The 23,296-nt window shown below is 61.1% G+C and overlaps 7 protein-coding genes across 7 annotated transcripts; 3 read left to right on the top strand and 4 right to left on the bottom strand.

The window, feature by feature from the left end:
• Window positions 1–1,474: 1,474 nt before the first annotated feature.
• On the bottom strand, window positions 1,475–2,734 carry HRG_05062 (FAD binding domain-containing protein; the record flags this gene model as incomplete). The annotated part of the gene is made up of 2 exons (XM_044863533.1): window positions 1,475–2,623; window positions 2,672–2,734. The coding sequence occupies 2 exons, from the start codon at window positions 2,732–2,734 to the stop codon at window positions 1,475–1,477; spliced, it is 1,212 nt and encodes a 403-aa protein (XP_044722147.1).
• A 1,213-nt stretch (window positions 2,735–3,947) lies between these two features.
• HRG_05061 (metallo-beta-lactamase superfamily domain-containing protein) lies at window positions 3,948–6,898 on the top strand (the record flags this gene model as incomplete). Its single annotated transcript, XM_044863532.1, has 3 exons — window positions 3,948–4,093; window positions 4,153–5,028; window positions 5,071–6,898. 3 exons carry the CDS (start codon window positions 3,948–3,950, stop codon window positions 6,896–6,898), a joined length of 2,850 nt encoding a protein of 949 aa, XP_044722146.1.
• Window positions 6,899–7,387: 489 nt separating this feature from the next.
• HRG_05060 (integral membrane protein S linking to the trans golgi network domain-containing protein) lies at window positions 7,388–8,160 on the bottom strand (the record flags this gene model as incomplete). Its single annotated transcript, XM_044863531.1, has 2 exons — window positions 7,388–7,772; window positions 7,910–8,160. 2 exons carry the CDS (start codon window positions 8,158–8,160, stop codon window positions 7,388–7,390), a joined length of 636 nt encoding a protein of 211 aa, XP_044722145.1.
• A 565-nt stretch (window positions 8,161–8,725) lies between these two features.
• On the top strand, window positions 8,726–9,618 carry HRG_05059 (cytochrome oxidase c subunit VIb domain-containing protein; the record flags this gene model as incomplete). The annotated part of the gene is made up of 2 exons (XM_044863530.1): window positions 8,726–8,930; window positions 9,044–9,618. 2 exons carry the CDS (start codon window positions 8,726–8,728, stop codon window positions 9,616–9,618), a joined length of 780 nt encoding a protein of 259 aa, XP_044722144.1.
• An 813-nt stretch (window positions 9,619–10,431) lies between these two features.
• On the bottom strand, window positions 10,432–13,465 carry HRG_05058 (phosphatidylinositol-4-phosphate 5-Kinase domain-containing protein; the record flags this gene model as incomplete). Its single annotated transcript, XM_044863529.1, has 5 exons — window positions 10,432–11,196; window positions 11,262–12,231; window positions 12,285–12,727; window positions 12,785–13,159; window positions 13,229–13,465. The coding sequence occupies 5 exons, from the start codon at window positions 13,463–13,465 to the stop codon at window positions 10,432–10,434; spliced, it is 2,790 nt and encodes a 929-aa protein (XP_044722143.1).
• Window positions 13,466–16,806: 3,341 nt separating this feature from the next.
• HRG_05057 (kinase) lies at window positions 16,807–18,148 on the top strand (the record flags this gene model as incomplete). Its single annotated transcript, XM_044863528.1, has 2 exons — window positions 16,807–17,001; window positions 17,081–18,148. 2 exons carry the CDS (start codon window positions 16,807–16,809, stop codon window positions 18,146–18,148), a joined length of 1,263 nt encoding a protein of 420 aa, XP_044722142.1.
• Window positions 18,149–19,778: 1,630 nt separating this feature from the next.
• Window positions 19,779–21,216, bottom strand: HRG_05056 (PAP2 superfamily domain-containing protein; the record flags this gene model as incomplete). The annotated part of the gene is made up of 2 exons (XM_044863527.1): window positions 19,779–20,736; window positions 20,801–21,216. 2 exons carry the CDS (start codon window positions 21,214–21,216, stop codon window positions 19,779–19,781), a joined length of 1,374 nt encoding a protein of 457 aa, XP_044722141.1.
• Between the last annotated feature and the right edge of the window lie 2,080 nt (window positions 21,217–23,296).

Genomic DNA, 23,296 nt, shown 5'->3' with positions numbered 1-23,296 from the left:
AATGGATGCGACGTCGAGGCCAACAAGGGCCTTTGAAATTTGCAGCAGTCGAGGATGTGACTTGTCGTGAGTTGGGTGCAGCGGTGGCAGCAGCGAGGTTCCTGCATTGCCCGGCAAGGGGGTCAAGTCGGTATACGAATAGGTAGGTAAGACCAGGCCGGCGGGGGACGGCGGCTTCAATCAGCGGGCGGCGATGATGAGGCTGTGCGGTTTGTAGACTGGGTTTGTAGACTGGGACAGGCCGGGAAAAGTCCGAGGGTGGCTGTCCAGGACGGCTCGCCGGAAAAGGGGGCGTGGGAAAAGAGACGGCCACCTGCATGCACAAAGAGACTCAACACTGAACATATAGATAGATGCAAAGGATCAAGATGGCTTCACGGCGGTAATTAATCAAACGCCGTTACTTGGTACATGCAGATACATACACGGAGTGTATAAGTGGGAACATGCAGTCGTTCGTTTCGAGTAAAAAAAGGGGGCGTGTCGCCGACTCTAATCTCGATGCATCCAGCCTTGTGGCCACAATTGCCCAACCGGAGCATTGATGGGAGAATATCGACCCTTTTTTCCGTGTCAGTGCGCGGCAGTCAACCAAAAACGAATTGAAAACAAAGCTTGTCTGCCGTGGCCAAGCCGGAGAGGAAGAGTAAAGACGAAAAGAAGGCAAGAGGGGTACGTTGAAGGGAAAGAAACGGGGAGATAGAGGGGGGGTGCGTGTTGAAGAGAGCCGTTCGTTGTTGTTTGTGTCCCATGCGGGGGCGTAAGAGAGTGTGCGTGACGCGCAAGCAGGGGGGAGAGACATGACCGGATAAGTCGGATCTTCCAAGCCTCGCCACCTGCTGTTGTACGTACTGGATGTGTCAGGTCGGACATGAGATGAGCGCGCAGCACGGCAGAGACGAGCACGGGAACCAACGAGGCAAGCCAACCATGGTCCCCTGTACGGTCCGGCGGGGAGGGGTGGATGGACTGCATTTCCTTTACTTTCTTTGTTTCTTTTTTCCTTTTCGTTACTTTTACCTACGACATAAGCTTGTTTCCTTAGCAGACACGTTTATTTTCCCTGGCCCACTCGCGTAAGTCTGTCGCATGCGTGGGCAGTCAAACGACGATCGCTTGTCTGCCTGCCAATGAAGAGACGAGTCAGGCCTGGGAGGAGGGGGAACCATCGTGGCTTGACTTTGCGTCGTCCTCACACGATTCGAGCACCTTTCACGAATACGTGCCTGTGGATTGGCGAGAGGCCCTGCTTGGGTGACGCTCCTTTTCGGCGTATCCCCCCCCCCTTCTTGCTTGGTTGTGTGGCTTCATGCGGGTGATGATGCGTGCTTGTCGAGGGGATCATGGACAGATTGGCTGCGGCTTGTGACTGTGTGAGTAAGAGGTGGGAGTGAAGGAGCCTGAGACGCGCGCGGCCCAGCACACAGCACCGCGCCTGATGCGTCTTTCATCCACCCACAGCAACGACGGCGGCTCACTCGGCCTGGACCGCCCTCCTCTTCAGCACGGCCGAATTCTCGTTGAGCCCGTGATAGTCGTGGGCGTCGAGGCAGGCCTGGCGACTCAGCAACACGGCGGGCGCGGCCCTCTGCGTCATCTCGGCCTCGTACTCGTCGACGGCCTGCCTCTGGGCCGACTGCCCGCCGTGGCCCGCGCGCTCGAGGGCGCGGCACAGGTAAAAGGCGTCGAGGATGCCGTGGTTGGCCGCCTCGCCGCGGTACATGGTCATTGCGTGGGCGGCGTCGCCGACGAGGGTGACGCGGCCGTCGCGGTTGTCCCAGGGCCGGCACGGCCAGTCCTGCAGGGCAATCTCCATGATGGGGCTCGACGCGGGGATGCCGTCGATGACGGCGCGCAGCGACGGGTGGAAGCCCTCGGCGCGGCGGCGCATCTCGGCGAGGCGCGCGGCGTCGGTGGCGGGCACCTGGTCGGCGGCCGGGTCCTTGACGAGCCACGAGATGATGACCTGGACGCGGTAGTGCTCGGCGGGCGTGGCGCGCGAGCCGTTGGTGTCGGGCGTCTCGAGCAGCGACACCCACAGGAAGTGGCCCGTCTCCGGGTGGCAGCCCTGGAAGAGCAGCGGGTCGATGTCGCGCAGCGGCTGGGCCTGGTCGGGCGTCAGGTCGACGGCGGCGCCGACGAGCTTGACGGGCAGCTGGTGGTTGGCGTGGGCGTCGGGCACGAGGAACTCGCGGGTGCGCGAGCTGGCGCCCTCTGCGCCGACGAGCAGACGGCCGCGAGCCTCGTCGCCATCCTCAAAGACGGCCCTGACCCCGCCGCCGTCGGCGACCAGCTCGACGCGGGCGAGGCGCTTCCCCCAGCGGACGTGGCCGGCGACGCCGCGCAGCAGGGCCTTGCGCAGGCGCTCGCGGTTGACGCGGCGGCGGTCGTTGGGGGGGATGCGGAACTTGGCCTCGAGGGTGGCGAGGTTGAGGAACAGGAAGTTGCCGCGGTCGCAGCGGCCGATGTCCGGGTCGACCTGGACGGCGTCGATGGCGTCGAGCGTCGCGGCGTCGAGCAGCTGCCGCAGGTAGGGGAGCACCCAGTGCAGCGTGATGGCCCAGCCGTGGGGGCGGGCGTCGACGTGGGTGTCGCGCTCGTATATTTCAAAGGGTATGTTGGCCTTGGGCGGTGAGCAGAGGGGAAGAGGCGTGTCGTGGGTGGTCAATACCTTTTTGAGCCCGTGGGCGAGACAGAGGCCGACGACGCCGGCGCCGCAGATGATGACGGACATTGCCTGTTGCGACCTTTATGACAGGTAGTAAATGTTGGGGAAATCCGTCGAAATGAGTGAGCTGGTCAGATTGCAAAGCTGTCTCGTTCATTCCAAAAAGAGAGGTGCATCTGCTGCCATTGTCACGTCCGACATGGCCTGTCGGTCATTTTCCACTTTGAGCCGAGCCTCGGTCGGCAGCGCCTCTACGGCCGACGCTCGACTCCTCCCCTTACGACTGCTGCAGCTAATCCGAAAACGCACCGCCCCGTCATCTCGGTGGCCTCGGAACAAGGAGGCTAAGCTGGCTTGGGAAGAAGAGTGTAGGGCTACCTGTCGGTAAGCCAAAACACCACCAATGCGCGCATCCGCAGAGGCTCGAAGCTGGTCCTCGTCATCTTTCCTCCTCCGTCGTCCTTCCTTTCTCACATATTTCTTGTCTTCTTCGTCCTCAGGACACAAGCTCGACTGAAGCTGTCTCGGCCCTCCCTCCAAGATTGTTCTGCAGCCGTCGGAAACCGGGAGTCTTTTCTGGATCGCGACTCGGTCCAAGATGGGAGACTTTTTCATTGTGCATGCCGCGGAGAGTGAGCGTTGCGAGAGGGACGCTAGGCTCACGGCGAGAGAAAGAATGCCGAGTCATTGCGCCGCATGGCAGTCTGCCAAAGTGTCGACTGCTTCCGCGACGCTTTTTGCTGGCCCGCTGAAACGGAGGATTTACCAGCTTTAAGCTTGTAGGCCCAGCTTGAGCTTGCAGCTCCAGCTTAAGCTTGTACTGTAGGCCCAGCTTAAGCTTGTAGGTGTCCTCCGGCGCGGTCCGTCGGCGGGGAGGGTGGAGACGCCTGGAAGCCGCTGGGCGGGGGAAGCTGTCTAAGCCGCGACATTGTTGTGCCGACCCGTGATGATGAGCAACTTGGGGAGTACTGTACGTAACTTGGCTAATTACTTTATGCCTGACTGGCTCGGGTCACGTGGCGAGATGGACCCTCAACCTGCCTGCCAGCATTGAGCCTCTTCGCGGGCTATTGACCAAACGAACAAGGGCATTGTTGTGCGACGCTGCCTCCAGCCTTTGCTTCGACGCCCGCCCCAAGCCCTCAGCCATTGACCCCTCTCCCTCGACGCAGAGGACATGCCCGCCATCGCCGCGGCAGAGCCCCGCCACCGTCCCTCTCCCTGATCCCTCGTGCGCGCAAAGGACGCCATGCTCGCCGCGCCGCCTTGATCGCCAAACATGTTCACCTTTTGCCCCCTCCAGGGCGCCCTCTCCGAATCCACGGCGTCGCAATCCCTCCTCGAGCTCGATGGCGGCGTCAAGGTCCTCGTCGACCTCGGCTGGGACGAGTCGTTTGATGTCAACAAGCTAGCCGAGCTCGAAAAGTGAGTCTTCGCCACGCCCTGCTTCACCGCGACGTCGCTGACGATCTGCTGCCCGACAGGCAAGTCCCGACGCTCTCGCTCATCCTCCTCACCCACGCCACCGTCTCTCACCTCGCCGCCTACGTCCACTGCTGCAAAAACTTTCCTCTCTTCACCCGCGTCCCTGCCTACGCCACCCGCCCCGTCATCGACCTCGGCCGCTCCCTCACCCAAGACTTGTACTCGTCGACCCCCGCCGCCTGCACCACAATCTCCCAGAGCTCCCTTTCCGAGCTCGCCTATGCCTATTCTCAGACGGCCTCGACCGCCCAGAACCTCCTCCTACAGTCCCCGACCCCAAGCGACATCGCGCGATACTTCTCCCTTATACAACCCCTCAAGTATTCGCAGCCTCACCAGCCGTTGCCGTCGCCATTTTCCCCGCCGCTCAACGGACTGACCATCACCGCCTACAACGCGGGCCATACTCTCGGCGGCACCATCTGGCACATCCAGCACGGGCTGGAATCCATCGTCTACGCTGTCGACTGGAACCAGGCCCGAGAAAATGTCTTTGCTGGCGCCGCCTGGCTCGACGGGGCCGCGGGCGGCGGAGCCGAAGTCATTGAGCAGCTGCGGAAGCCGACGGCTCTCATTTGCAGCAGCCGGGGCGCGCAGGCCGGCGGCCGTGTTAAGAGAGATGAGAGCCTGATCGACATGATCAAGGCGTGCGTGTCCAAGGGAGGCACGGTGCTGATTCCCGTCGACTCGAGCGCCCGTGTCTTGGAAATGGCCTACTTTCTCGAGCACGCGTGGAGGCAGGATGCTTCGCCCAAGGGCAGCACTCTGAGATCGGCCAAGCTCTACCTCGCTGGCCGCAACATGTCGAGCACCATGCGCTATGCTAGGAGCATGCTTGAGTGGATGGACAACAACATTGTGCAGGAGTTTGAAGCGTGTGCCGAGGGGCAGCGCAAAGCAAACGGAGCCAATGATAGGAAAGAAGCCGGCCCTTTCGACTTTAAACATCTCCGGCTCCTTGAACGAAGGGCGCAAATCGCCAAGCTGCTCAGCCGCGTCGGTGATCATGGCGAGTCCAAGGGTCGGGTCATATTGGCCAGCGACATGAGCATGGAGTGGGGCTTCTCCAAAGACTTGATCAAGGGCTTGGCGAGTGATTCCAAGAACCTAGTCATTCTGACCGACAGGCCAAGCGTGGCCAAAGACGGCAGCGAGTCTGTTGCGAGGACCCTCTGGGAATGGTGGAAGGAAAAGCGGGACGGAGTCTCTGTCGAGCAGACGGCTGGCGGCGACCAACTCGAGACGGTGTACGGCGGCGGTCGGGAGCTGCAGCTTCGCCAGGCTGCCCGACAAGCTCTCGAAGGCGACGAGCTCGCCGTTTACCAACAATGGCTCGTCACCCAGAGGCAGCTCCAGGCGACGCAGCACGCGGGCGGGGCCACGGCTTTGGAGGCATCGGCCGATGTCGACGATGCGTCTTCAGATTCGTCGTCTGATTCCGAGGACGAGGATGGCCAGCAGCAAGGCAAGGCACTGACCGTTTCCGCAACCATGGGCCAGGCCGGGCGCAAGAACGTGGTGCTCAAGGACGAGGACCTGGGCATCAACGTCTTGATCAAGAAGAAGGGCGTCTACGACTTCGACTCACGCGGAAAGAGGGGCCGCGAAAGATGCTTTCCCCTTGCCGTCCGGAGAAAGAGGAACGATGACTTTGGGGAGCTGATTCGACCCGAGGACTACCTGCGCGCGGAGGAGAAGGATGAGGACAACGCCGACGGCGGCAACGTGGCGGCCGAGGACGACAAGCTTGGCAAGAAGCGCAAGTGGGGCGATGTCGCCAAAAGGGCCTCGGGGCCCAGGAGACGGGGGCAGGGCGGCAAGGCGCAGGCGGCGGCCGAGGCCGTGGACGGAGCTGCTGCCGCTGCCGCCTCCGCCGCCGAAGCGGTCGAGCACGACGAATTGGACGCTGTGGAGGATACGGAGCCCGAAGAGCCGACGGGTCCGTCCAAGCTCGTCTACAACTCGGAGACGATTGCGGCCAACCTCCGCATTGCCTTTGTCGACTTCAGCGGTCTCCACGACCGGCGAAGCCTGGACATGCTGATCCCCCTGATTCAACCGCGCAAGCTGATTCTCGTGGGCGGCAGCCGCGACGAGACGATGGCCCTCGCGGCGGACTGCCGGGCAGCGCTGGCCAAGGACGGGGATAAGGCGGTGGACGTGTTTACGCCCGAAGTCGGCGTCTGGGTCGACGCCAGTGTCGACACCAACGCCTGGGTCGTCAAGCTGGCGGACCCGCTGGTCAAGAAGATCAAGTGGCAAAACGTCCGTGGCTTCAGCATCGTCACCATCAGCGGCCAGCTCCACGCGGCGGCGGGCGCGTCCGAGGCCCCGCCGGCGGACGAGGACGAGTCGCGGGCCAAGCGCCAGAAGACGGAGCCGTCGTCGGCGGCGCTCGCGCCGACGTCGCTGGCCTCGTCGGCGGCACCGTCGGCGCTGCCCGTGCTCGACGTGGTGCCGGTCAACCTGCTCTCGGCGACGCGCACGGCCGCGCAGCCGCTGCACGTGGGCGACCTGCGGCTGGCGGACCTGCGGCGCGCGATGCAGGGCGCCGGCCATGGGGCCGAGTTTCGCGGTGAGGGCATGCTCGTCGTCGACGGCTCCGTCGTCGTGCGCAAGACGACCGAGGGCCGCGTCGAGGTGGAGAGCGTGGGCCTGCCCGTCGCCGGCGGCGCTAGGAGGAACACTGTGTACGCGGTCAAGAGGGCCATTTACGAAGGCCTGGCTGTCGTGGCGGGCGCCTAGGGGGGATGCGCGCGCGCGCGTGAAGAATAAAACTAGACATTTCATGCTTGAACATTGACGCTGTGTGTTCCTTATGCGCGTAGAGAACGGGCAAGTGACTATAATACGACGCTCGTAGCAACATGATGGACGCGCGCTGGCTTCTATTTAACTCCTCATCATCACGGGATCCCTCATCGTACAGCTGGTGTGTCCTCGCCTGGCCGGCTACTGCTCCTCGTCTCTATGACTTGAGTCCGGGGAGACGGCCCAGACTACATCAAACAAAGGCTCCTCCTCTCTTCTAGTCAACACCACGCTTTCTCGTGCCGTATTCGTCTTGTATGCGCCCCAAACGCCGAGCAATGCAACACTAGTCCAACAAAAAAACCCGCCATCCCCGGGTGGTCTGCCGCGAAGCATCGGCAAAACACACACCCCCTTTTTCACCCCCTGATAGCACAAACACAGACGCGACGCAGCATAGGCCTCGGTGCCTTCGGGGGAGGGCTACGTCGCCTGCTTCATGTGCACCATCTCATACGCGCCGGCGCCGTCGGGCCCGCGGCCGCGGCCGCTCCCGCTCGCAAAGCCGGGGTCGGCGTCGTCGGCGTCGAGCGGCGGGGCATTCTCGCCCTGCTCGGCGGCGGCGGCGCGGGAGCCGAGGATGCGTCCGCCGCCGAAGAAGACGGGCTGAAGCTCGCGGTAGCGGCACCCCCACATTCCGAAGGAGACGGCGACGGCGGCGGAGGCGAGCATGGCGATCCACCACATGTAGTTGCGGGGGAGGACGCGGCTGTAGAGCGTCGTCAGGACGAGGTGGAGGAAGTGGACGGTGAGGGCGAAGTCGGGGACGAGCTTGCTGCGGGCGACGAGGACGACGATGGCGACGGCCCTGAGGGCGAGGCAGAAGAGGTTAGCTCACGTCCGTTGCGTCCTCGCAGCGCGGCCCCGGACGGACCCCTCGGCGCTGCGCGGGCACGACACAAAGCGAGGAGTCGTCTCGGCGAAGCAGGGCAGCCATCGACGTACATGCAGAGCCCACCGTCCAGAACCCAGATCAGGGCCAGGAGCCAGCCGCGCGTGGTGTCGCCGCGCACGCGGTCCCAGCCAAAGACCAGGTCGAGGCTAAAGGGCATGCCGGCGACCAGGGCGGTGAAGAGCATGAGGACGACGGCGGCGGCGTAGAAGAGGGCCTGGAGCGTGGCGATCTGCGTGGCGATCTTGACGGGCTGGAGCTCCGAGAGGGCGCCGGCGCGCGGGGGGCGGCGTCGTCGTGGCATTCGAGCGCGCTGCTGCCGCCGGTTTTTTTTTGCCCTTTGCAGGAGGAAGAGCGAGGGGAATGCGGGTTTTCGAGATGGGGGAGTGCGAGGTTGGCTGGGAGAGGCGGGCGGATGCTGGAGAGGGCGGCGGCGGCAAAAGGCGAGAGGGGAAGGAGAGCAGACTTTTGCGTCGTCGTCGGATGCGTTCGCTGGCTTGAGGAGGACTCGGTTCTTATTTATTATTATTGCCTTCGCTCGCTCGCCGTGGCTCCAAGTCGTCGCTCCTTTAACAAAAGCAAGCCCTCGCCAGCCGGACGGAACGGGGGCGCGAGCGACGCGACGCGGCCGCTTTTCGACAAATGACCAGAGCCTCAGGGGCGGGGGGGAGGGGGGGTCCCGCGAGCGCACGAGAGTCCGCGTGAGGCGCAGTGCAGATAAGGCCTGGATGGGGAGAAACGAGGGTGGGAAGTTGTGGCGATTTCAGAGAGAGAGGGCGAGAGAGACGTCACGACCCTGTTTAGGCATCTCGTCGTTGCCTGCCTGCACTCGCCTTGCTACTGTACACCTGTCACCTACCCGAGGCGCCATGCCGAGTACCGAGTACTTGGGTCCCGCGCAAGGAGGCGGAGACGGGGCCCGAACCTGTACCTGGGAAGCAGTCGGCAGCCAGCAACGGGACCTGAACCAGGCCCGAACGGTTATTGCCGGGGGACGACAACTGGCGTCGGCTCACCGCCCGGGCCGTTCTGCCGTGAAAAGCACCCGCCCTGTGCTCTGCTTCGACCTCGCCTGTCCGTCTCCGTCTCCGACTCCGTCTCCGGCCCACGCATTTCCCACCAACAAACACGACCAAAGCATCGAGACTCGAACACGTCTGATCTTCGAGGGCGCACCTCAGCTACAGCCCCACTGCCTCTCCTGCCGGAGCCTGGACAACCCTCGTCCTCGGCTCATCCATCGCCCCTCCAACCATCCATCGTCAAGCAACCGCCGAACCGCGACCGCCTGCTCCAAGGCGCAGACTGCACAGCAACACCAAAATGGGCTGGCGGGAGTGGTGGCCCCTTTCCTCCTCCTCCTCCTCCTCCTCCTCCTCCTCCCCGCGCCGACGCAATCCGCTCCGGCGCCGCCATCCCCACCCGCGCCGAGCGTCAGCAGTGCTGGGCCGCGCGCGACGCCTACTTCGCCTGCCTCGACGCCCACGACATCCTCGACGCCACGCGCGACCCCGCCGCCGCCCGCCGTGCCTGCCCCCGCGAGTCCGACGTCTTTGAGCGCGACTGCGCCGCCGCCTGGGTCACCCACTTCAAGCAGTGGCGCGTCGCCGACGCCCAGAAGAGGAGGCGCCTCGACGAGCTGCGCAGGCAGGGCGCCCACGAGATGACGGTCCAGACGTCGTTTGCCCCCGAGGCTGCCTCCAAGCCCGCCAGCAGCAAGGACGACATTCAGAATATGCTGCATAGGAAAAGGAGTGCTTAGACTACAACCCGGTAACGGACAAGAAATGCATGGCAAGAAGCTGGGTAGAAAATGTATTCCTCTTTCGCCACCACTATACGTCCGCACGACAACACGACGCACACCGCGGCCCGCCATTGAGGGCCCTGTACAAGTACCACCATCTATTACACGAGCAATCAATGTCACTCTCATCATATCATTTTATGTTCTAGAATACCGTGAACCAGCTTCGCTGCTCTCGTTCCACCTTGACTATAGTACAAGGGGCAAGAATGGGCCACCGAACAAATGAGAACCAACGGTGAAATAAAAATAAGGAAAAGCCGATCTGGAGGCTTACATGCTGCAAAATTTCTTGTTTGTGCGTTAGTGGTATCATCCATGTTTTTTCTTCAAAGTCAAGGTAAAAGAGAGGGCACGCGTGCAAGAACACAGCCAAGACCAACTTCTTTGCATGTCGAGCTTCCCACTCTGCCACCACGACCATCAAGCCCCATTGAGAAAAGAAAAGGGGAGTTGGGCATGTGTCCAGGCTCTGAGAGTCCACGACTCGTCTTCGTCATCGATCCCTCCGCTTCTTCACACTTTCTCCCTAGTCGTGTTGCAAATATGTCTATCCATCCGAGCGTCCACGTCAAGCACCCTCTCGCCCAAAACCTCCGAGGCGTTCTGAGCGTCGACATGCTGTTCCCTGGACCACCCCCTCTTCCCTCTTCGTTCGGTTGCGCTGGCGTGCAGCTTGGTCGTCAGGAGATAGTAATCACAAACGGAAATGGTTCAATCTTTAGCTCGTCTCGCCGGAAAGCAGAGGCACGTCATGGTCACGGCAACCTAGGCAACCATCCTCACTCCTCCGCCGTTCGGCTTCTTTTCCCCGGGAAGGGGGGGCAGACCCTTGTTCAGGCTCTCTTTGCTCAGCCGAGGACGCAGCCTCAGTGAGCTGTCCCTGCTGATCGTTCCGTTGCTATTGCCCCCATAGCCGCTGTCCGAGCTTTCGACCTTGAGCTGGGATTGGCTCTTCGGTGGCGTGGGTGGCGGCGGCCCAGAAGGGGGCGGAGGCACAGGCATCTTGCCATTGGATCCCGTTGCGCTGCTCGTCCCCGGTCCCGCATCGACGCGGCTGCTTTCGCCGACTTCTTCCACGACGGGAAGGATAGACTCGTGCTGCAATGAGTCCCGTTTGTCGGGCATCGACGCCCCGGTGCGCAACGTCCGGTCAGGGACATCCTGCTCCGACGCCCCCTTCGCGATAGACCGTCGCGCCTCCCTCGACGCCATCTCGAGTGTTTCTCGCCCTTCTGGGGACGCCGAGCCCCCCGCTGGTGGTGCTGGCGGCCGGTGGTCCGGCATGGGCGGGATGCCGTGGTGGGACCTGGGCGTGGGGTTTTGGTGTGATGCCTGCTCTGAAGCCTGGGCCGCGATAGCTTCCTGATCCTTCCGCTGCGCCTCCCGCCTCCCCTCCTCTGCAGACATGGTGATTCCCTCGATAAAGTTGTAGAATCGGTCTCCGTACTCGTCCGGCGGCAGTGCCGAGATCTGTGTCCTGTCACTCGATAGGCCCTTCCAGAAATGCTCAATCTTCTTGATTATTCCGTACTGGTGTGCGGTGTTAGTCTCGGCGTTCAACGTGCAAAGAGGCCTTGCTCGCCCAGGAGACTTACGTGGGTCAGACAGTCGATGACGCCGAGGTAGTAAATCTCTTCCGCAGGCGAATTGTCCTCATGTGTGGCCCTGAAGCCGCCGTCATCCTGGTTGAAGACGAATCCCGGACGGCTGTGGCCCTCGCGCAGCTCGTCAGGCATCTTGTCCAAAGCTTGACCCATGGGCACCGGACGCTCCTGTCGAATCATCTGCCTGAGCTCTCTGGCCTTGCGTACATTCTCCAGCTTCGATGGAGTTCGGAGGAGGGCCGATTGGGGGTCGTCCTCGGCCGACTTTTCGCCTCCCGGGTTAAAGACCTGAAGAGTCTTGTCGCGTAGATTCTCTTCGTTGCCTCGCGAAAGATCGTGGATGCCGACGAGGAGGGAGTAGTCCATGATCTGGAGACGTTTGAGGAGTACGACATCTCGCTGCAGTTGCTCCAGGAACAGCTGCTTCTTCTGAATGCCGAGCGCCAGTTGCTGTTGCCGCCTCAGCCAGTTGAGATCCTTCAACGTGGCGCGAGGGTTCTTGGCGAGGTCGTCTTCCCTGTAGTCCCTGCCAATCGTCGACCCTTTCAGGTCAAAGGTCGTGTGGATGTCCCGGTGCGGCGGGAAGAGGTTGTTCATGACGACAAAGTGAATTTTCTTGCCGTAGGGCATCTTGACGCGGTGAAGGCCGTAAAACTGAGAGAGGAGCGAGTTGGGGTTGTCCTGGACATGGGTGTAGTAGTCCTTGAGAATCTTCCTCAGGAACTTGTGCTCGGAATGATGAATAGTCTTGATGATGTACTTGTAATCTCTGGAGAAGTAAAAGAAGCTGCCGCTCTTGCCGGGGGAGCCGAGCTCGGAGAGGATGTATTTGCCCGTCAAGGAAACGAGATAATCGGCCGGGTCAAGACGGAACAGGGCTCGTAGCCTACGAAAGACCCAAGGCGCGTAGTCCTTGAACTTGAAGTCGTATTTTGCCGAAGGAACCAGTTCGTTGCCAGTGCTGTGGTACGGTCAGCGCCATGTTATCCCTACTCTGGACAATGTCCGGCTTACATGTCAAACGTCGACTTCTGCTTGGCGTCAAAGTCGGCGTCGGTCAACTCCCGATCGAGCTTGGCGTTGGTCCTCGAGACAGACACCCGGATCCCCGTCAGCATGTTATACGCGGTGACCCAGTTGGCGTGGCTCTCGTCGACTTTGGTGCCGACGAGCACGCGGTCGTCGTCCTCTTCCTCCTTGCGTTTCCGCTTGCTGGCTCTCTTTTGCCGGTAGGCCTCGGCCCACCTGATGGCATCCTCGTCGCGGACCACCTCGTCCCTGGGGAAGTCGGACTGCATTGACCGTGTGGTACGGCGAACAAGATTCAGCGAAGCACGGCGAGTCCCAACGGAGCCGGCGACGCTGGGCGAGAAGCGCCCGCTAGCGTAGGCAGCATCCACGCCATCCCTCGACTGCCGGCTTGGGGGCAGCTTGGGAACTTCAAGCGTGTGTCTCTGCTTAAGGGACGGTCCCCCCGTTGGCGGTTGAAGATGCCCCGAGGAAGATGTGGGCACGGATGCGCTGGCATACTGAATTGCGGGCGGGGAAGAAAACCGGTTAGGGTGGCCTTTGGGCAGCCCAGGCTCTAGGCCTTGAGCGAGGGGGGCTGTCTGTGACCTCGTATTGAGAAGATCAGGTTCGGGAGACGCTGGTGGTGCTTGCGGCGGAGAAGTATCGTCGCCGGCCCGTTTCGAGGCACCATGGCTGCCTTCCATGGGCGGATGGTCTTGTGCAAGCTGGGTCGCCGGGGCTGCCGTGTAAGGCGGGTTCGCCTGGCTTGTTGGAGGGGAAGCGTGGTCATTTGCGTTGGCCGGAGGCAGTCGTTGCACCGTCCGATCGGGCAGAATGGTAGTGCCGTTGGGCTGCGGGTTGGTGGGCTTTGGTGCGTCCTGTGCGTCAGAGTCGGCGTGCACACTCTTGCTGTTAGCAAGGGAGCTCATGCTCGTTGGTCGCGTTACGTTGCCATTCGCGGGCATCGGAGTTGTGTCTGAAATGTCCGAGTCGTGGGTGGACAGGGTCGAGCTCTCGTCAAAGCTCTCGTTGCTCAGGCCGGGGCGGGCGTGGCCGATAGCAGCCCCATTGACAGGACTCTTTGCTTTTGTCGCGATACCAAAGTCGTTTCCGAATTCGAGATGCAGAAGGTCGAGATCGGTGGAGAAGATGGGCGAGGTGTCGTCGTTGAGGAACGAGGGCATCTCGCACTAATCCGGAGACGACGTCGCGCGCGGCTCTGCGAAAGGATGTCGAGGCGAGCAAACGGTGTTGATGTGGCAATGTGATGGAAGTGGCGTGCCCTTGCTCTCTCGTTCTCCCTGGCTCTCTCACACAGGCGCAGACGGCAGACGGCAGACGGCAGACGTCGTTTGGTCGTGCTCCGGTCGATGGGATGACGACGCTTAGTTAAGCGAAGAACTGGGAGGGCTGTGTCTCAGCAGACGCAAAGGGATGGTGAGCCGGTGCCGCGGCCGAAGCACAAGAGAGGGAAGTCAATGGCGATGATGGTGACAGTCATCGAACGTGGTGGACAGGCGAGACAAGGAGCATGGCGCGCGGATGGGCGACGACTCGACAGCTACGCGGGCAGCAGCAGGACTGGCTGAAGAGGGCCCCCGAGGCCGAAAGACTGCGGAATGCGAAGCGGAAGCAGGGCCCGAGAGGGGAAAAAAACAGCGATAAGAAAAAGAGGTGCTGCTTTGCGTCTCCGGGCGTGGCTTCACCGCAGCGACGGCGATGAGGATGACGGGGCGGCGGGCGAGTGGCGGGCGAGTGGCGGGCGAAGGGTTGGAGAGGAGGGTTGAGATTGACCAAGTTTGGCGGGCTGGGAACGCGGAAAGTGTCGTCGTCGGTCTGGCCGCGTCGCCAGCAAGGTATGGAGGTTGTGCCAAGCCAGGAGGGTGGACCTGGGCACCATGTACCCTGGGCACCTGTCCCTTGGCAAACTGGCGGTGCACACGCGCTTATCGTTACTCGGCCAGCGCTGAGTGCACAAGGAGTCTACCTGGGCACCGAGTACCCACCGCCATCTCGCTGCTGATTTGTGGTCGTCGAGGTACTAGGTGCTAGTGGCCGTAGTGGATGGAGCGCAAAATTGCAGCGAGGCTTTGGCGGCTTGCAGCAGGGGTAGCGGGCGGGTGCCCGCTGTAGATGATGCCCGAGTACCACCACCACTACCTACCTACCTGCCTACCTACCGTGCCATCAACAAATGCTGCACCTCGCACCACCGCACACGGCTTGCGAAACGTCGCCTCTCTCACAGGCGCCTTGATAGGCCAGATGGCTGGCTGCTTGTTGGTGAGGGCAGTGGCCGGCCAGCATACATAATCGCCCAAGGCCCATGCCTCTGCGCGGCGGTGAAAGCTCCATGTGCTATAAATGGCTTGGGCCATTGATAAGAATATGCCGCGTGCAATGGGCACTGCAATTACTGTATGCCTCTCAGGCGCATTCCCGCGGGGTGAGACTGATCCAACCGCCCTGCGAGTCGTCCTCTGTCGGTCGCCCCTTGATAGGCAGACGTCGCATGCAGTCAATAGGGGATCTGGGTAATATTTCCATTACGCCTTTTGGTCCTGACTGCGGGTGAGCGGCATCGACTCAGCCACGGCGGCGACGACCCACCACTTCAGCGGCCCGGCCATGGTTGTGTTTTTTTCTTTCTCTCGCTGATTTGATTATTTACCGTATCCAAGTCGTAGACGCTTTCCGACTCTTTGCCCTTGAAGATCAGTGTACTGTATCACCTGGTGTGCATCTCGGTTCCGAAACCACTTTACCGGTGCCTTTGTTTCGACATGCCCACGCGACGTCATCGGGCCATGGACGAGGCCGGCCAAGAGTTGTTTTCGAGACAAACAAACGCTCCTCTTCTACCGATAACAAGAGCATTGAGGCTGCGGGTCCCGCCGGGCTCTCGGTGCCCACCTCGGAGTACCGAGTACCTCTTCCAGCAAGTAATGTCTCACTCGTCATCGACGACTCAAAATTGCTTGATGAGGTCGGAACCGGGGCCCGTTGAGTCGCACCCGTGGGCGCACCCATGGGCGCCCACTGAGCATCATTCGAGTCGTGCCAACACCGCGGTTTACCTGGTGCGTGTCACCACCGCACGTTGGTAAGCAACGGCCAGCCGAATCCTTGCGATGCACTTTGCTATAATCTCAAGGGACCCTTCATTTTGCCGCCCCCAGCTCGCGTTTCTGGGAGCTAAGTGGCCCATGTCCTGGCATGAGGTCTCGAACCAAAAATAAAAACAACAAGCGAAGAGAATAGCACAAAAGGCCATCTCTAGGGTCCTGTGTCAGTAAGGGGGCATGAGACTGCTGGACCGAATACAAGACGCCTGGTCCAACAACCCAAAGAAATCATGTCAAGAAAATGGGCAGCGAAGCTCGGCTCGTTTGACTTTCCAAACGTCATTGGCTCGACTCATTATCGAATCCGGTCATGATCCTCGCACTCGCTTGTGCCGTACATAGCATTAGGCAACAAGGCCTGCGAAACAGCAGGCTTCACTTTGGTATGGATGACTACTGTACCGTCAGCTGTCTAAAAATCATAAGTTACTCGAGTAGTCACCAGATGATGCTTTCCAGACGTTGGACAGGAAGAAGCTCCACGGCGTCGAGAGCCTTTCCTGTCCGACAAGCCCCGTCAGCTTACGGTGTGCTGGCGCCTGTAGTGGCAGTGGTAGTCGATGCTGTATTCATCTTGGCTGTCCCTCGAGACACCTCGGAATCCTCTCGAGCAGCGACTCGGGCAGCCAATGAATTGTCCATGGCGCATCTGGGGCACAAGGGACCTACCTACCTGCTTTTGGCCCCCGACGATGGGTGGAGATGAGACTCCTGATATACATTAATTTCCATCGACGTTTGGGCTTTTCCAGATAGGGCGAATCTGGATGATTTATTTGCCTGGCGCCTGAGGGGCTGCAGCAGACGATTTCGCAAGACGAACTCCGTGAGACGATCGGGACAACGGACCTTTTGTTGCACGCGAGCTTGTGCGGCCAAAAAAAAAGGCGCATTCAGGCTATCCACGGCGTCAAACCTCTGTCATTCTGATTGGGGATGCTCGGTCCAACGAGCCTGATGGGTTCAGCCCAGCAGCATCAGGCCAGTTAGCAGCCAAGACGAGTACAAGTCAGTCGGCGCCTTGAAGATCTGCCCCACCTCCCACCTCCCACCCCACCCGCTCACAATCCCTCTCCCCAAGTTTCTCCTCTTCCTTCATCACCACCACCACCACCTATAACATCATAGCCGCGATTCACTCTCTCCAGCGTGCCCCCTCTCCCATTGCACGGCATCGCGGCGCATCCCCCAGCATACACCCAGCGATAGATGCTTTTGATTTGACGACACTCACACTCGAAGCGCCCGCCTCGTCAAGCCCGCTTCCATCAAAGCAAACGTCTCGGGCGCCTCGCAGCCTGGCTTGGTTTGGCGTGGCCGACTGACCTCGGAGTCCGCCCGGGCTGCGTCCCGCCCTTGTCCCTGTCGCCTTCGTCCACGACGCCGCCCCTGCCGACTGAATGGAGCAGCCAACGATGGATAACCCCGAGAACAAGCAACAGCCGCCCCAGGTTCAACCGTGCAGGTACAAGGTCGGCAAGACGCTCGGTGCCGGCTCCTACTCAGTCGTCAAGGAGTGCGTCCACATTGACACGGGCCGCTACTATGCTGCCAAGGTCATCAACAAGCGCCTCATGGCCGGGCGCGAGCACATGGTGAGGCCCCTAACCTTGCCTGTCTGTCCATCGACGACACAAGCGACCAGTCACTGACAAGTCTCATCGGCAACGACAGGTCCGCAACGAAATCTCCGTCCTCAAAAAGGTGTCCATGGGCCACCAAAACATCCTCACCCTCGTCGACTACTTCGAGACGATGAACAACCTCTACCTCGTCACCGACCTCGCCCTCGGCGGCGAGCTATTTGATCGCATCTGCCGCAAGGGCTCCTACTACGAGTCCGACGCCGCAGACCTCATCCGTGCCACCCTGTCCGCCGTCGCATACCTCCACGACCACGGCATCGTCCACCGCGACCTCAAGCCCGAGAACCTCCTCTTCCGCACCCCCGAGGACAACGCCGACCTCCTCATTGCCGACTTTGGCCTCTCGCGCATCATGGACGAGGAGAAGTTCCACGTCCTGACGACGACGTGCGGTACGCCGGGGTACATGGCCCCCGAGATCTTCAAGAAGACGGGCCACGGCAAGCCCGTCGATCTCTGGGCCCTTGGCGTCATCACCTACTTCCTCCTCTGCGGGTACACGCCCTTTGACCGCGACTCGGACTTTGAGGAGATGCAGGCCATTCTCAACGCAGACTACAGCTTCACCCCCATCGAGTACTGGCGCGGCGTGTCCACCCACGCCAAAGACTTTATCCGCCGCTGCCTGACCGTCGACCACACCAAGCGCATCACCGCCCACGAGGCTCTCCAGCATCCTTTTGTCGCCGACCAGGAGCCTTCGGATGGTGCCGGCGAGAACCTGCTGCCCACAATCAAGAAAAACTTCAACGCCCGCCGCACCCTGCACGCCGCCATCGACACCGTCCGCGCCATCAACAAGCTTCGCGAGGCCCAGAACCTGATGATGGACGGCGCCCGCTCCGGCGAACCCTCTGGCGCAAAGGCGGCCGCGCGCGGCTCCGCGTCGACGGCGGTGCGCAAGGACGACAGCGCGATATCTCTCGGCAAGGACGACAGCGGCTACGCCACGCAGCCCGACTCGGACGACGTGGTCATGGGCAACACGCAGGCCGGCACCAGCGGCGTACCGGCATCGTTACGGCCGGGGAACCAGGCAAACCGCGTCGTCCAGACAAGCCACGGGCTCTGGAGCGCCCCCACGTCGCAGAGGTAGCCACACCGACCCCGTGCTCTGCGCATGGCGAGGCAGCGCGGGGTGCCAGAGGAGGAGGGACGATGAGCGAGAGAGAGCGGTTGGCTAGCTCTCTGGGCGCGGGATATTTGGCCGGGTATTTATAAACAAGGGAATGGGGTGAAGTTGTCTTTGTTGGTATATGCATGCAAACCTGGAACTGCAGATGAGTAGGCTCCGACAACTCGGTGAGGACGAGGGGGACATGATCTACGCTCGCCATGGCGAAAACGTCGACGCACATGGCATGGATATAATCGGCATCTCCTTTTTGGGTGTGTTTGGGGCGAGGAAAGTGTTCTACTTGAGCAAATTCAAGGACCCGGATCTGCGTGAGCGGTGGGCGAGGGGGGAGGACGCGTGGGAGAATCGCCCGTGTATGTCGAGAGACATGACGTGGGCTCATGTGGGAAAGAAAAGCGAGCGTCCGAGACGGGGGGGGGGGGCGCTATGTGATATCATGCACACACACTCTGATGCGTCCAAGGGATTGGGCTCTGATTCCGGCGCGCGCACATGACCAACTGGTGGCCGCCTACCCGGGAGCCAACGCCCGCCTGTCTACGAGCTGGTTAAACCATCATCCTGGATCGTCGGTCGGGTTGTAGATCGGCCCCGCGTCTCCGCGGCAACGCGGCAAAAGTCGACGCCAACGACGACGGACTGGCTGCTGCTTCAGCACGTAGTTAGTTACCCAAGTCAGTCGGGCCCCCCTTTGACTACGCAGATGGAGGAGAAGGGCGAGGCAAAAGAAGCACAGCGACGACACGCAAACAGACCAGGAGCTGAGCCCCCGGGAGCTAGAAACACGGGCGCTTTGCAATTCACCTGCCTGTCGTCATTCCTCTGCAACGTCTAGCGTCTAGCGAGTGGTGTCTCTGGTATTTCCTCCCATTCCCTCCCCGGCCTGCCTGGCGCCTTTTTGGTCCAAATCTCGAAGCCATCCGCGCCTGCAGCCTTGATCATGACGGCCGTCCCAGAAACCCGTGAGCGCCTCCCTTTTAGAGCCCCTGCCCCGCGGGGCCATTCCTCCCTTGGCCGCTGCCGCAAGCCATCGCGAGTAGTGAGCCCGCTCTGTGCGATGCGGGATTTCCATATCAACATAACTTGTAAATGTGTGTGTGTGAGTGTGTGTTGGTGTGTATATGCACAGGTCTGTCTGTTGTGGTGGTTAAACATTACGTATTCTATCATGGTCGAGTGGCCGCCGACTCCCAGGTCGAAAGGAAGAGAAAGTGGCGCTTCGTTCCGGGCGCCCTTGCGCCCACTCTGCCGACTCCCTGCGCATTAATGGCGGCCAGCCGTCAAATCCCCGGGGGCGAGCGTGCACCTCTCCCGGTGGCTCGTATGGACATATCATGGTTGTGTAGAATAGACGGCGCCTTGCGCCGAGTCGCTGTGCCGCTAGAATGCCAAAGATGCAAAGCCAGAATGCTTCACGTGCAGATCGTAGGATATTTCCAACGTCGAGTCGTACCAGCCTGCCCTGGCCAGGGATGACATGGGATGCAGCCCGGTCGCGGCGGTGGGTGGGGTCGGCGAGCGAGTGAGATCGATTGCCGTCGTGCATCGCCATGCACTGTAATTTCCCGACAAGAGCCGAGAGAGACCATCACCTCGTGATGACGACATCGCTCAACTCGACGTCTCGGTGCGAACTCGCATCCCACGGCTGGACGTGGCTGTCCACATCCACGACAAACACCCCCGAGGATCCGTCCGACGAGGACGGGCTGACGGTGCCGCTGCTCGAGCTATAGCTGGAGCTGCTTCCGAGGGACCACCCGTCGCTCGAGTCACCGCGGCGGTGCTCGAACAGTCCAAGTCCGAAGTACTGGCCATCACCGTACTCTTCGTCTGGGGTGCGATGGCGGTGGCCGACTTCAACGTAGTCGTAATCCCATCGAGTCAGCTTGCCGGGCTGGCGCCGAGGCAGCCATCGTGCGCGAGCGGAATAGAAAAAGGCCATGGCGATCAGGCCGCCGCCGACGAGATCGATGGCGTAGTGATGGCTGAGGTACATGGTGGACCACCAGATCCACCCGGCGTAGCCGATGAAGAAGAACTTTAGCTGCGGGAAGCAGTGACTCATGAAGAGAGCTTCCAGGACGGCGTAGCCCCCGTGCAGAGACGGGAATGCGCCAAAGGGCAGGGGCGCGGCGGTAAAGTTGGTCGAGTAGAGGTCGATGCCGAAAATGGCGTCAATGCGTGCCAGGCCCGCCGGGGACCCGGGCATGCCGTAGGCTGCGGGCACGAGGCCGTGCTCATTCTCGTACCACGGCGGGGTGCAGGGGAAGAGCAGCTGGATGGTGACGCCGAGGATGCTCATCCAGCCAAAGGTGCGCGCAAAGACGGCCGTGGTGCCGGGCGCGGCGAAGATGAACATGATGAGGGAGCAGGCGGCAGGGGCTCCAAAATGGATGATGCCGTAGGGGAGCCAGGCGAGTATGTCGAGGACGGCATGCTGATGGGCCGAGAGGATGTTGGATAGGTTTGCCCCGTAGAGTACGTTTTCCAGGGCCGGCAGCACTCGAACCCAGATGTGAGGACGGTATTCGGTGGGGATGAAGCTGTCAGCAGCACGTTAGCGCGGCGCCAGAGTTTGGCTGTGGATGCTGGGTAGTGGAAACTTACCGGCTGCAGAAAAAGTAGACGAGCCAAACCCATATCGTGACCGAGGGCAGAAAGAATTGGCGGGTCGCGGGCATGAGTAGGATCCAGGCGGCGCCGACGAGGGCAAACGTCTTGACGGCGGGGGCCGAAGGGGCTATCCATAGCGAGAAGAGGACGAGGCCGGCCAAGAAGAGGTACTGAAGGTCGGCGGGGTGCCATCTGCGCCTTTGCAGGTCGCGGATGCCGTCCCAGAGGTTAAAGGACTTCTGTAGCGTGGTGATGTCAGAAGCACCGGGTCTAGCGTTGGAACGACTGCGACGGCGGGTTGTCGTGTGGTAGCGGCTCGGTAGACGGTTGAGGACGGCGACAGCAAGGTTCTCGGTCCATAGCGACGGGAGCACCGGCTTCCCCGGAGCCGTGCCCGCGAGGTCCTTCATCATGAGCCAGTCGCGCGGCGGGTTGAGTCAAGAGTCGTCGGAGTCGATTATTCGAGATGGACAACGAGGGCGGAAACGGCGTCGAAGTGTCGGTTGAGAGCGGGTCGAGAGGGGGCGTCGGCAAGCAGCTCTTGGCGCCCAGAAAGAGCGCCAAAAGCGAGGGAAAAAAAAGTATGCCAAAGGATAGCCAAGCTCTACCGCATAATCGACATCGAAAGGAGACGTTGTGCCTGTTGCTTGCTGAAGCAGCCTGGAGAAATGACGGCAGAGTGTGTGAAAGGCCGAGGGAGGCGGATCCGAGTCAGCCTGGTATGTGCGGGCAGCGAGCGAGCGAGGCACGCAAGTGGTCTAAGAGGCGGTTGCGCACGAGGAGGAGGAGGAGAAGGAGGAGAAGCTGCTGCTGCCACCGGCGAGGAGGAGGAGGAGGAGGAGGAGGAGAAAAGGGTTGTCGTGGAGGACGCAGATATCTTAGGAGGTAGGTGCAAGGAGCAAGAGAAGAGAAGCAGGAAGAAAGAAGTCGTGATTTGAGTGTATCAGGTTCGGGGAATGAATGGGAAACCGGCCTTTTGCGCCTTTCCGGCCACAGCTGTTGCTTGCTCGCCATTGACCGCCAAAAGGCAAGTGGGGCCCTTTCTTGGAGGGGCCACGGCGGACTTGGCTTGTGGTGGGTGGAGGCCCGCGGCTACCAGCGCAGCGGAGGTAGTGGGTACGCCCGGTGGAAGTACCTGCAAGATACCCCACCAACGGATGATGAAGGGGAAAATGATATGCGCCAGCTTCAGCGACAAGCTCTAATTAAGCGCAGCAGACAAGACAGCGGAACAGGAAAAAGCAAGGGACGGGGGCTATACGCATCCTGTCTAGCCCTGAGAGGGTGAATGGAGAGCGCGAGCAGGGGCCGCCGACTGCCTGCCAACCTGCCTGCCAGCATGCCTGCCTTGTGTTGTGGTGCTGTGGTGCTGTGGTGCTGTGGTGCTGTGGTGCTGTGGTGCTGTGGTGCTGTGGCTGGACAGATGGCGTGCCACATGCGAGCAAACACCCATGCCCGATGGTGGATCCTTGTCTAGCGCCAGTCCGCCTGTCCGCCGAACCGGAGAGCTCGGGGGTTGGCGCAGAGCGCGGAAAGGCCGAGCGCACTCGCGCTCTCCGGGCCCGTGTGGGGGGGCCGCGCGCTGAGATGACTAACAAGGCAATTGCAAGTCTTGTTAGCAATCAACAGTCGGGGAGTCAGTCGGAGGTACCTTGGACACACACCTTGGACACACCTTGGACGCACGATCCTTTGTGCTGCTGCCCTTTGCGTCTTGGCACGGGTTTCATTACAGTACAGTACAACACACCGGGCCTTTGTGTGCAGGCAGACTGACTGTACTTTGTTAGACCTCTTGTACACGGCTGACATAGGTACAGCCCTACACACAGGTACCGTGCGTACCTACCAGAGCAATTCGGCGGCGGATGGACGGCATGCCATCACAGGCCGTTTGTGGCCCCGGCCGGCTGCAACGGCTCATGAGGAGGGCTCAACGGGCTTCTTTCATCATCGGCAGGTGATAACCTACAAGGCTACTGCTGCACGGGCTTGGAGCCATCAGCTCACCCGTCCTGGTCCTTTTAGGCTTGGGACGCCCCACCGCCGCTCTCTGGTGCTTCTTGTCGGGCAACGGCGGCGACCCGGAACCCCGCAAGTGCCGACGACAGAAGCAAGAAGACATGTGAGTCCTCCTCATGCAGGGAGCCCATTGTCCCAACCACCAAAGACGAGAAAGAGAGAGGCTGGCAAGGGGCGAGGGGCTACACAGACGGCTGCACAAAACCCTTCTCCCGGTGGACGACGGATGCAAAATTGGCCGGTCGATGAGCTCTTTTGACGGGGACAGCGTGAAGCCTCGCTTTACCCAGCCCGTACAACACATTAGGTAAGTAGGTAGGTACTTTATTACACATGACCTGTATCGAGCGAGGTATGCATGGTACGGATGTAGAGATTGCTTGGCAGGTTGGCTTGGCATGGCATCTTTGGTCATCTTGGACGGCCAACGTGCCGCCCGGGATCAGCAGCCTGTATGGGGTCTTGTAG

The sequence above is a fragment of the Hirsutella rhossiliensis genome (genome assembly GCF_020360975.1).
Source record: "Hirsutella rhossiliensis strain HR02 chromosome Unknown scaffold00004, whole genome shotgun sequence".
Classification (NCBI taxonomy): Eukaryota; Fungi; Ascomycota; class Sordariomycetes; order Hypocreales; family Ophiocordycipitaceae; genus Hirsutella; species Hirsutella rhossiliensis.
This window is presented reverse-complemented; position numbering and strand designations above follow the sequence as displayed.